Source organism: Agelaius phoeniceus, chromosome 26 (assembly GCF_051311805.1).
Source record: "Agelaius phoeniceus isolate bAgePho1 chromosome 26, bAgePho1.hap1, whole genome shotgun sequence".
NCBI lineage: Eukaryota > Metazoa > Chordata > Aves > Passeriformes > Icteridae > Agelaius > Agelaius phoeniceus.
In genome coordinates, this window is record NC_135290.1 from 3,988,348 (window position 1) to 4,000,988 (window position 12,641).

Here is a 12,641-nt window from a genome sequence, read left to right on the forward strand (position 1 = left end):
TCCATTCACTATCAGTGAATAAGAGGGAGAGGCTGGGAGTGAACAAAAGGTGGTTTAAAGACTTACTTCTCATTACCCTCCTCTGACTCGGTTAATAATAAATTTATTTTAAAACTTGAAATTTGAACCTGTTTTGTCCTTGGAGTGTTTTTCTCCCAGTCCTTACCTAACTCATGAGCCCTTTGTTAATTTTTTTCCCCTCTCCTCTGCCCAACTATAGCAGAAGAGGGTGAGCCAATGAATTTTGGTGCCTGGCATTTGGGCAGTATCAAACCAGAACCTATTTGGAGATAAGTAGGAGACAATCTAAAAGGGGCACGGTAAAAAAATCCCCCCTTGGTTGCATTCTGTGACATTGGAGGAAGATTGGTGGTTCCTGGATGAACCAGCAAAGGACCCCAGAGAAAACCTGTTCCCAATCAGCTCTTTTGTGTGGCTGATGGAATGCTAATCATGAAACCCCTCGGTCCTGCCTGTCTGGACAGAAGCTGGGATTAACATTAAATGTGAGGACCGTTGGAAGAAAAGAGGTTGTGGGACTTCCCCAGGCCCCCCTGGTTTCCATTCCCTGCCATCTTCACCCTGAGAGTCATTCAAGTTGAGTAGCCATGGATGTGTTTGATAGCTACCACGTAAAGGGAAAAAAGTCAAATCGACTGTAGGGAGTCCCACCCTCTACTTCTCAACGTTTTCTCCTGAGCTCCCTGGAAGATCATGCCACAGATGAAAAGAAAATCAGAGGCCAAGGCTTGGATGCAAAACAACTTTATTGAGACTAAATAAGAAAAGGAGGCGGCTCACAGAAGGCATCTGGAGCAGCCACTAAGGTGCAGTGGGGGTGTCCATCTGCCTGGCCTCCAGAGATAGGGAGGGAGAGAAGCCAACAGGTCCCACTAAGCTGACATTGCATGGTGGTGACAGGAAAGGGATGCAAAAGAAAGGGAAGAGAGTTGTAGAAGGCTACAATAAGGTAAAGCATAAATTTAACATTCCAAAACTTCCATCTTCATTCCAGCACCATGTTCTGAGATCTTGGAGGTTCTTCCTTAAGGATGTCACCAGCAGATTTAGCAGGGACGACAACAACTGTTGCCATAGCAGTTGGTGATGCAGGAGATGTCAAAGCCCCCAGAGCTGATGGGCACTCCGCCAGAGCTGAGGATGTTGCCAACAGCAGCAGAGGTGGAGGATCCCACGGCGGTGTTCTGGGGGGAGGAGCTGAGGATGGGCCCAGGCAGGGTCACCAGCACAGCAGGCGGCTGAATGACAACGTGGGAGCTCTGGCACTGCCTGACACAGCACTCATTGCAGCTGCTGGCCAGCGGGCAGGGCCCACAGGACTGGCCACAGGGGTTGCAGGGCGGGCAGCAGGACATGGCTGGGGCTCACAGGTGCACCTGGCACAGAGGGCAGGGAGAAGCACAAAGTGAGGACACGTGAGTAGCAGCACTGCACCCAAACACCCTGCAGCCAAGGCTCCTCCTGGCCCACATTACAGTGCCCAGCTCAAAGCCCAGGAGCCACCTCAGCCAAGTCCCAGCCTCTCTCTGTCTGCACAAGACCTTCTCTCCCCTGCCCTCTCCCAGCACAAGCAGCTCCCAGCCCTGTGCTAAGACAGCCCCTCTCAGCTGAGACCTCCAGCCAGGCAAGAGCGGCTCTTGAAGCAGCAGCAGCAGCAGCAGGAGGAGGAGAAGAGGCTTCCCACTCACCTGATTCCTGAAGAGGAGAAGGAGGTGAGAGAAGTGGATGAGAGAGCAGAGACTTGGGCTGCCTTTTATAGCAGACCTGCCCTGCCTCAGGCCCAGAGGCACCTTAGTGGAAGCCATAATTTTGTGACCAGCTCATTTCAAATGTGCACCGTCCAGTTAATGGTAGGGGCTGTATCCTGCTTTCCTGCATTTCTGCCTTTTCATTTCCTGGCTTCTGCCGTGTGCCTTCCTATCTGAAGTTTTCTGTTAGGGCCAGGATGGGAGGCCCAAGAATTTCTGGGGTATAAACACGTCAGAGTGGGCAGAATGCTTGGATCATGGTCTGATGGCATTCCATGCAGGCACGTGTTGCATTTTGATTCCTCTCCAGTAGGTCAGCCTAATTGGTCAACAATCCATGCTCATTTCTCCACCTCGTTCCTGCTCTTTTCTTGTGCTGTATTTTGTTCCTTTCCAGTAGCCACAGTAAGGACACTTCTCCCAGAAAAGTGCTGCCCTGCCTCCCTAGGGTCTCTTCTCCAGCCACATGCTGGTCTTTCTCACCACATGTTCTTACCAACGATCCTTAGGTGTTATTACCAGCTGTGCTGGGTTGACCTTGGCTGGACAGCAAGTGTCCTGCAGCCACTCTATGATTCTCCATTCTGAGGTGAACAGAGATGGCAAAATAAGTAGGAAATCAACTTGAATATTAAGATTTTAATGTTTGCCAAAACAAACTCAAAAGATTGTGCATGCAGTAGTAAACTGGAAGAAAACCCCACTTGTCGTGAACGGCGGAAGAAATGCTTCACACAATATGCGTGAATTGCAAATCTCAAAGTTTATTGAAAGCTCACACATATTTATATTGGTGTTAATGAAGCTTATACATATTGCAAAAGCTGAGCTCATTATTGGCTAAAGCACACTTAGATCAACCACACTTACTTCTATGCTCTAATGATTATTTTGTTTCTATGTTTGCATTCTTCTAGCTTCTCTACCTAGGATATCTACATTTTCTGGCAAGCGATTTTCTCCCCCATCTTCCTGTTTCAGCGAAGGTCACTATGACCTTTGTCAGTGATTGGACACTGGTTACATAATCTTCAGCTTGTTTCCCCTATCTTTCTCCAACGGTATCACATCGAAGTGGCCTTTCTCAGCTAGCCAATTATCCAAAAAGCTCTCTACACCCACTTTTTATGCTCTACTTCCAATCAGAAAGTTCTATCTGGCCCCTTCCCAGGAAGCAGGGCTTGAGCACATGTAATGGTGTGACTTGAAGGTAAACATTGCAAATTACAATTGCCCACCCTTGTGTCTCCTTTCCTTAGCTCTTGTGTCTGAGCTCATGTCATATGGCACAGAATATCCCTTTGACTCAGTTTGGGTCAAGTGTCTGAGTTTTGTCCACTCCCAGGATCTTGCCACCCCCCAGCTCCTGATGGGGAAGGGAATGTTGGAGAGACAGTGCTGGTGCTGTTTGAGCAGGGCTCAGCAGGAGCCAAAGGACTGGAGTGTTACCAGCACCTTTGTAACACCCAGTGCACAGCACAGCCCTGCCAGGGCTGCTGTGGGGAACATGAACAAACTCAACACACCCACAAGCCTTGGCTGGCCCCAGGGGCATCCAGCTCTTCGTGTTTGAGACATACACATCAGTCCTTATGTCCTAGACTTGTCCACTGGGATGGGACAGAGTCTCATCGTGTCTAGGCCCAATGCTACCACTCAGACTGGTGAAGTGGGTGCCAAGACCTTACAACAAATGTGCGGATGGAATGGGAGCGATCAGAGTACAGATACTGTCTTGCTCTGAGATGTAGCATAGATGTTCTGGGTGGCACAGGGACAGTCAAAGAGCTGTGAACTCTCTTTAGTGTTCAAGCACCAGGATGTCCATATCTCCCAAAAATGGTGTTCCCAGCATCTATGTCCAGGATAGCAGTGATGCTATTCAGGACCAAAAGGCCAAAAACACAGCTTCTCTTTTAGGGGGAGGTCAGGAAAATTCCCTCTTTGCTGCAGAACCACTTATATTTTTTTTCTTTAGGTTATGGAAAGTTACATTCATCCATTTCTTAAGCCTGGACCACTGTGCGGCTGTTAGAAATTTTATTCATCCAATTGTTTTTCACACTGTAATGGATCTTCTCTCTTGTGCTGAAGTGGCAAAGTTTGGCAGCTGGGGAAGAAGGCCGCAGGAATGGGCTCTGGGACAACATTCCAGTAGTTCCTTCCACGTCTGACAGTCAGCTCAAACTGTGTCAAAAAAATCCCTCATAAATGATACCTTCTGCTGTTTTATCCTCAGTTTGAAAAAGCAGAATCTGTGTAGAAACCACGCTGGTGTTTAGAAAGACATGGAGGCCCTCTCACAGACATACTTGAGCGCTGATCAAAGAGGAGCCTTGCCAGGAAGGACTGAGCCTACGGGGGACGATGTTCTCTGCCCAAGCATTTTTTCGACCTCCTCGATGAGGTGTGGTATGGAAATAAATTTACTCTTTGCCTTTCCATCATGGTTTTTGGGTGCTCGTTCTGCGCAACTGTGTCAATTCAAGGGAACCTCAATAACATTTAATTTCATTTTCAAATCCACGGCAAACCCACAAAAGAGGCATTGACTGCATTCAACAAACCAAGTGGCTCAAAGTCCTGAGCAAGCATGCATTGAACATTTCCAGGAATGAGAAACCTGCAATTTCTCCAGGCAACTTGTTCCAATGCCTCATCACCCTCACTGTGCACAGATGTCTTTGTCAGCTCAAAGGGAAAAGGCACAAGGAAAATCCATAAGAGTGAGTCCCAGTCTCTGCTTTTTCACTGTACTCCTTAGGACACTGGAAGAGCTGTTACAAAATGAAGGAGAAATCAGAGGCCAAGGTTTGAATGCAAAAAACTTTATTGAGACTAAAGAAGAAAAGCAGGTACGTAGGGGACAGAACCAGGAGCAACCACAAAGATGCAATGGGGGTGTCCAGAGGCCTGGCCAGCAGACAGAGGGAGGAAGGGAGGGGGGAGGACAGTTCCACTAGGCTGGCATTGGATGGTGGTGAAAGAAAGGGAACGGAAAGGAAGGGAGGAGAGAGGAGAAGATGGAATTAATAGCAAAAAAGTCTAAATTCAAAGTTCCAAAATTCTGTCTTCATTCCAGCACCATGTTCTGAGGTCTTGGACGTTGTTGGCCGAGGACGTTGGGAGCACCATCTTTAGCAGGGACGACAACAACTGTTGCCATAGCAGTTGGTGATGCAGGAGATGTCAAAGCTGCCAGAGCTGATGGGCACTCCCTCAGAGCTGAGGATGCTGCCAACAGCAGCAGAGGTGGAGGATCCCACGGCGGTGTTCTGTGGGGAGGAGCTGAGGATGGGCCCAGGCAGGGTCACCAGCACAGCAGGCGGCTGAATGACAACGTGGGAGCTCTGGCACTGCCTGACACAGCACTCATTGCAGCTGCTCGCCAGCGGGCAGGGCCCACAGGACTGGCCACAGGGGTTGCAGGGCGGGCAGCAGGACATGGCTCGGGATCACAGGTGCACCTGGCACAGAGGGCAGGGAGAAGCACAAAGTGAGGACACGTGAGAAGCAGCACTGCACCCAAACACCCTGCAGCCCAGGCACCGCCTGGCTCACATTGCAGTGCCCAGCACAAAGCCCAGGAGCCACCTCAGCCAAGTCCCAGCCTCTCTCTGTCTGCACAAGACCTTCTCTCCCCTGCCCTCTCCCAGCACAAGCAGCTCCCAGCTCTGGGCTCTTGTAGCCCCTCTCAGCTGAGACCTCCAGCCAGGCAAGAGCTGCTCTTGAAGCAGCAGCAGCAGCAGCAGGAGGAGGAGAAGAGGCTTCCCACTCACCTGATTCCTGAAGAGGAGAAGGAGGTGAGAGAAGTGGATGAGAGAGCAGAGACTTGGGCTGCCTTTTATAGCAGTCCTGCCCTGCCTCAGGCCCACAGGCACCTTAGTGGAAGTCATAATTTTCTGACCACGTCATGTCAAATGTGCACCATCCCAGTTAATGGTAGGGGCTGTGTTCCGATTTCCTGCATTGATGCCTTTTCATTTCCTGTCTAATTCCATCTGAATTCCTATCTGAAGACTTCTGTAAGTGCTGGGATAAGAGGCCCAAATATTTCCAGGATACAGACATGTCAGCTCAGCAAGAAGGCTCAGATGGTGGCATTCCATGTGGTCAGTTGATGTGAACCTGTGCCAAAAACTCTGTGTGGGTTTTTGTACTAGAATTGTCAGGAATGTACATTGCTCTCATTCCTGCATGCTCAGGACTGACATGTGAGGGTACATTAAGCATCCTTTTCTGTTTTTCTCCCTGATTCTGACAGTCAGTCATTGCTGCACTGACTCCATTGCTGCACAAACATTGCTCACAGGAAAATTCAGCTGGTCTCATTTGCCTCATCCTCTTACTGTGCAGTCTCTGTTGGTCACCTGTGAACACCAGCAGTGTGTCTGTGACCCGGTCTTTCCGAGTCCTCTCCCCCAGAGTTGCTCCCAACATGTCCTCAGCAGAGTTCTGAGTGGCTGGTATTTTTATGGCCTTTTATGAATATATAGAGTTTTGCTTAGCTCCATGCAGCCATGCATGAGCACACACGAGTCAGTCAGTGTGTGCGTGCGTGTGTGTGCATTTGTATGTGCGTGACCTTCATCGTGAGGGCACATGAAGATTCCCTCAGTCAGCCCTGCCCTTGGTGTGTCCTTCAGCACCACAGAGTAGCCAGGTATCATTGCCAGAAGAAGCCAATCTACAACTGAATGGGGCTTGCAGAGAAGTACCCACAGAACTGAAATGCAGCCTCTGCCTCCTTCATCCTCCGCCTCCTTCATCCTCCATTTCTTGCTCTATGTTCAGGCAAAAAGGCCAAGAATGTCTTCCCACCTCTGCAGATTTTCATTCCTTAATTGAAAATTAAGGGATAAAAGGGACAATATCCAGCACTAGAGTGCCTGGCAAGCTGCCAGAAGCACACTGTTAGCTTAAAACAATTTTCATATATACTTTTTCATTTAATTAATTACATACATATTCATGATGATTATACATATTCAACCATTCCTGTGAGTTCTTTTACATGTTCTGGGAACTGTTTAGCTTTGTTCGACTCTTGATCTGTCATGCAATAGTGTAGATTTGATTTCTGCGAGTCATGTATATCATTTCCTCTCAATGTATATGCCATTTTCTCACAATATGTATGCCATATCCTCACAATGACAAACAGGAAATTATTGATCACCACAGGGTCATTGGCAGGAGTCTTTTCACATCCCTTCTTTCAATGTTATCTATGTGGTTCCTTCTATGTTATCGAATCATACAGACAGTTTTAGCTATTTCCATAAACTTATCTGAGTTTTCTCACTATTGTCAGCTAATTACAAAGATGAAAACGTTCTGCAAGAGTTAATATTACAAAGTCTCTATTTTAATATTTTGCAAAAGCCAAAACTATAATATATTTATAACATTAATATATATAAACTACACATGGCCAGAGCATTGGCCACAATGACAAATTATACTATATCCAAAACCAGTAAAAAGTGATTGCAGATTGTAATCTTCAAAAGCTAATACATAACAGCAAAAGCCAACAACTCTCCAGTTATTTATAACACACCTAATTCTCCAAGGCTACATTATTCCATTAAATTGGTAAGAGCAAAATGCTGTTCTGTTCTGCTGTTCTTATCAGGCATTCAAACATTTGGCCTTGATTTCAGGGCCTCATGGCCTCAGGGAGTAGCGGGGAACGCCAGCATTAGCTGGCATCACCCTACAGGGAAACCACCCACTGTCTCTCCTCTTGAAGGGTTTTCATTAAAAGCAAGCTTCCTGGCAAAGTGGTTTGGCCTTTGGCAGATGCAGCCTTTCATCTGCAGAAGCTGCAGCTCCCTGCTCTGACTCCTGCCAAGTTCAGCTGTTTGCTATCAGTGTTCCCAGGCAACCTACAGCTTTCCTTTCCCCAGAGGCTTACATTCCTGGAAAGGCCACTGCCCACATCTGAACTCAGTCCCTAGGCCAATTCCTTCACTGTTTTTGACCTTGAGCATTTTAGAACCCTGAGTATCGCCCTCTCGTTAATGAAGGCAAGGTGCCACCCCAAGTGTGCTCAACTTGATTGGCAGATGCTGATCCCAAATTCTGCATCACCTCAGCCCTGCATGTCTGGACAGCATCTGGGTCCTGCCAGGTGCTGAAGGACTCTATGAGGTACCTGTCTCATCTGCCTTTGACCACATGTGCTGCTCATGGGCCCTAGACTGGGTAATGCAGGGGAGGAGAAGGAAGAGATGAGGCTGTGGGCTGGTCCCAGACATTGCTGTTTCCCTTCCCCATTCCTGCCACCCTTTGGAGCCATCTTTTCCCTGTTTGACATTGGCTGTGGAGTAGCCAGGGGTTTTTTTTCATCAACTCCAATGGAAAAGGCAGAAAGGAAAATCCACTACAGGGAGTCCAACGCTCTGCCCATCCACCTTTTACCCTGAGCAGACTGGAACAGTTTCCATAGGAAAAAAAGAAGATTTGGAGGCCACGGCTTGGATGCAAAACAACTTTATTGAGCGTGAAGTGGGAAAGGAGGTGGCTCACAGAGGCCAAGAGGAGCAGCCACTAAGATGCAGCGGAGCTCATGCAGAGTGTGCACCTGCCTGCCCTGCCGAGGACAGCAGGGCAACATGTCCCCTTTAGACTGGTCTGGGGAGACACAGACAGCAAACAGAGGAGAAAGAAAAGTAGAAGGGAATAATGGCTTGAAGAGGTAAATACAATGTCCCAAAGCTCTATCTTCAGCCCAGAACTAGGTTCTGAGGTCTTGGAGGTTCTTGCCCAAGGATGTTGCCAGTAGATTTAGCAGGGACGACAGCATCTGCTGCCACCATAGCAGTTGGTGATGCAGGAGATGTCAAAGCCCCCAGAGCTGATGGGCACTCCGCCACAGCTGAGGATGTTGCCAACAGCAGCAGAGGTGGAGGATCCCACGGCGGTGTTCTGGGGGAAGGAGCTGAGGATGGGCCCAGGCAGGGTCACCAGCACAGGGGAGGGTTCAATGACAACGTGGGAGCTCTGGCACTGCCTGACACAGCACTCATTGCAGCTGCTGGCCAGCGGGCAGGGCCCACAGGGCTGGCAGCAAGGGTCACAGGGCTTGCAGCAGGACATGGCTGGGGCTCAGAGGTGCACCTAGAATGGAAGACAGGAAAGGCACAAAGTGAAGCAGCACTGCACCCAAACACGCTGAAAGCATGATAACTCCTGGCCCACATTACAGTGCCCAGCTCAAAGCCCAGGAGCCACCGCAGCCAAGTCCCAGCCTCTCTCTGTCTGCACAAGACCTTCTCTGCCCTGCCCTCTCCCAGCACAAGCAGCTCCCAGCCCTGGGCTCTTGTAGCCCCTCTCAGCTGAGACCTCCAGCCAGGCAAGAGCTGCTCTTGAAGCAGCAGCAGCAGCAGCAGGAGGAGGTGAAGAGGCTTCCCACTCACCTGATTCCTGAAGAGGAGAAGGAGGTGAGAGAAGTGGATGAGAGAGCAGAGACTTGGGCTGCCTTTTATAGCAGTCCTGCCCTGCCTCAGGCCCACAGGCACCTTAGTGGAAGCCATAATTTTGTGACCAGCTCATTTCAAATATGCAGCATCCCAGTTAATGGTAGAGGCTGTGTCCTGGTTTCCTGCACTGCATCCTTTTCATTTCCTGGCACATGCCATATTCTTTCCCCCTTGAGGGCTTTTGTAAGTGCCAGGAGGATGAGCCCAAGGATTTCCGGGAGGTAAACACATCCACACCTGTCGAATGCTCAGATCAAGGGGCTGTTGGCATTCCATGCATTCAGCTGATAGGAACCTGTGTCATTCTTGTGGGTTTGTTTGTGTCAAAGTTGGCAGGAAATGGGTACCACTTTAGTGCTTCTTGCCCAAGGACTTCCATGTGCGGGGACATGTTGTGTCAACAGAGACCCCAGGTACTGACTTCTTCCTGTCCTCATATGAACACACATAATTTTGAGTTGTTCCAGGCAGAGCACTGAACTGAAGTCCCTGAATGGATCTTCTTATGCTGGAGTGTTTCTGGTGACTGGGATGGGACACAGGTACCTCCCTCCAGACCTATGCTGGATGCACTTGTACAGCCCATCTCCCTGATGCTGAGTGAGGAAGTGGTTGCATCTCACAGCAAATGGGTGTTGAACGGAATGGACTGGGACCTGGGTTGTGCTCTGCTGTGAGATGTAGAACAGACTCTCTTGTGTCGTACAGGGGAAGTCAAACATCTTTGAGTCAAACTCCTTTCACGTTCAAGGACCAGGACTTCCATACCCCCCCAAAAATTGCATGTCTAGCAACTGTGTCTGGAAGGGTAGGAAGGTGTGATTTTTTTTTTTAGGCTAACTCCCAAAATCCTGCTTCTTTTTCATGATCAGTTCTGTTGAAGTCAATCTTTCCCCAAAAAATAACTTGTGTTCTGATTGCAACCCCTCATTCTCTATCCTGCTGTGCTGCTTAAACATGAAGGAAATAGAAGAGAACCAGGGATGAAGAAGAGCAGTTGCATCACTGTAAAAGAGTTGGAGATGGAGTGAAGTTATTTTAGTGGTTTTTTGCACAGTCTTGCTTTGTTTTGTTTGTAAAGTGTACTATGAATGTTCCCCAAATCAAGCCTTGTTTTTTTCTCTTGGTGACTGATAAGAAATCCCTCTGTCTTTATCTCAACCCACAACATTTTCTCCTTACTTTTTTTCTGAGAGGGAAATACCTCTTTCTCTCGGATAAGTCAGATACTGGTCTTCCAGCACAGCCTTGCAGTGCCCTGTGCAGCTCCAGATGTTCATTGCACACATTTTCAGAGCTGAGGCATCTTGCAGACAGCACATTCACAACTCTCATCACACAGAGCACCTCTGGGAGAGGAAAGGTTATTCACATGGGCTGGCAAGGTGGCACAGACGAGCCACCACCAGTTCCTGCCATGGTCCTGGAAAGAGAGCACCAGTCAGAACACCCTTGCTCTCTCACTGCAATTGCAATCCCATCATGGGACAGTTCCATGGCAGAAGCTCTTTCCTCCACCATTTCCTTTTTCTTGAGGCAATAATCCCAGCCCCTCACAGCAAGAAGATCTTTTTCCCATCTCTGGCTGCATGGGGAAAATTGGGATGCCAGGGGAGATCTGAGGCCCCTTCCTGCAGAGCTCAGCCTTCCACCGAAGTGTGCGGGGTCCTCCTACCTGGATGCCAACACAGGAGAATTCTACTTTGTGTCTATCCCTCTCTCCCACCTCTCCTGAAGCATGGAGCTCATAGGGAACACCCTTCAGTGCTCAAACCTCAGAAATCTGGGACCACAAAAGACAGTTGACATCTTCTCAAAAGCCTGTCTGGAAAACATACAGAGTGGACTGGCCAGAAGAGAGGGTCAGTGAAGGATAGATGGTTGGGAAAAGGAAATAATAGAGTTGAGTTGGGGAACATTTGTTTAAGACACTGACAATGAAAAATTAAAACAGGATATTGAGAAACAGCAGAAAAGAAAAAAAAGCAACCCCTTCTCCCCTGAAACAGCCCTTGAATTAAGTTCAGTGTCCTTGCCCATGGCAGGGGGGGTTTGGACTAGGTGATCTCTAAGGTCCCTCCCCACCCTTAACATTCTATAATTCTTTGATTGCATGATTCAGTTCATCCACACCACTTTCTTAAAGGTTCAACTTCCATCCTTCATTAATGAATCTTCTATTTGCTCCAGCCCTCCATGGCACTGTGGGCTGTGGAATGGAGGAGTTTTGGTCAGTGCACAACTGTTCTTTTCTGCCTCCACACATTTTTCTCTGTTCCAGGATGAGCTGTCCCTGTAGGCTGCAGTCCTTCAAGGTTGGCATGGATGCCAATACAGGAGAACTCTACTTTGCAACTACAGCTTTGCCATATTTTTGTATGAACAAACCCATGGAAATTACACAACTTTACAAGTGCCTGCATGGGATGCCACCAGCCCAGGACTTGGGCATTCTGCCTGTTTTTATGATCCCGGAATTCTTGGGCCTCTCATCTCAGCACTTACAGAAGAATTCACATAGGAAAGCACGTGGCATGTGCCAGGAAATGAAAATGAGGCATTGTAGGAAAGCAGGACACATCCACCACCATTAACTGGGATGGTTCATATTTGACATGAGCTGGTCAGAAAATTATGGCTTCCACTAAGGTGCCTGTGGGCCTGAGGCAGGGCAGGACTGCTATAAAAGGCAGCCCAAGTCTCTGCTCTCCCATCCACTTCTCTCACCTCCTTCTCCTCTTCAGGAATCAGGTGAGTGGGAAGCCTCTTCTCCTCCTCCTCCTGCTGCTGCTGCTTCAAGAGCAGCTCTTGCCTGCCTGGAGGTCTCAGCTGAGAGGGGCTACAAGAGCCCAGGGCTGGGAGCTGCTTGTGCTGGGAGAGGGCAGGGGAGAGAAGGTCTTGTGCAGACAGAGAGAGGCTGGGACTTGGCTGAGGTGGCTCCTGGGCTTTGAGCTGGGCACTGCAGTGGGGGCCAGGAGTTTTCAGGGTGTTTGGGTGCAGTGCTGCTTCTCACGGGTCCTCACTTTGTCCCTCTCCTTGTCTTCCATTCTAGGTGCACCTGTGGTCCCAAGCCATGTCCTGCTGCAAGCCCTGTGACCCTTGCTGCCAGCCCTGTGGGCCCTGCCCGCTGGCCAGCAGCTGCAATGAGTGCTGTGTCAGGCAGTGCCAGGACTCCCATGTGGCCATCCAGCCGCCTGCTGTGCTGGTGACCCTGCCTGGGCCCATCCTCAGCTCCTTCCCCCAGAACACCGCCGTGGGATCCTCCACCTCTGCTGCTGTGGGCAACATCCTCAGCTGTGGCGGAGTGCCCATCAGCTCTGGGGGCTTTGACATCTCCTGCATCACCAACTGCTATGGTGGCAGCAGATGCTGTCGTCCCTGCTAA

At 49.2% G+C, this 12,641-nt stretch overlaps 1 protein-coding gene and 3 pseudogenes across 1 annotated transcript; 1 reads left to right on the top strand and 3 right to left on the bottom strand.

The window, feature by feature from the left end:
• Nucleotides 1-1,067: 1,067 nt before the first annotated feature.
• On the bottom strand, nt 1,068-1,845 carry LOC143695737 (feather keratin Cos2-2-like; annotated as a pseudogene).
• A 3,061-nt stretch (nt 1,846-4,906) lies between these two features.
• LOC143695733 (feather keratin Cos2-3-like) lies at nt 4,907-5,684 on the bottom strand (annotated as a pseudogene).
• A 2,877-nt stretch (nt 5,685-8,561) lies between these two features.
• Nucleotides 8,562-9,329, bottom strand: LOC129131072 (feather keratin Cos1-2-like; annotated as a pseudogene).
• A 2,542-nt stretch (nt 9,330-11,871) lies between these two features.
• LOC129131073 (feather keratin Cos1-2-like) lies at nt 11,872-12,641 on the top strand. The gene is given in 3 exon segments (XM_077190842.1): nt 11,872-11,901; nt 11,903-12,007; nt 12,309-12,641. Coding segments are annotated over 3 exon segments (468 nt in total).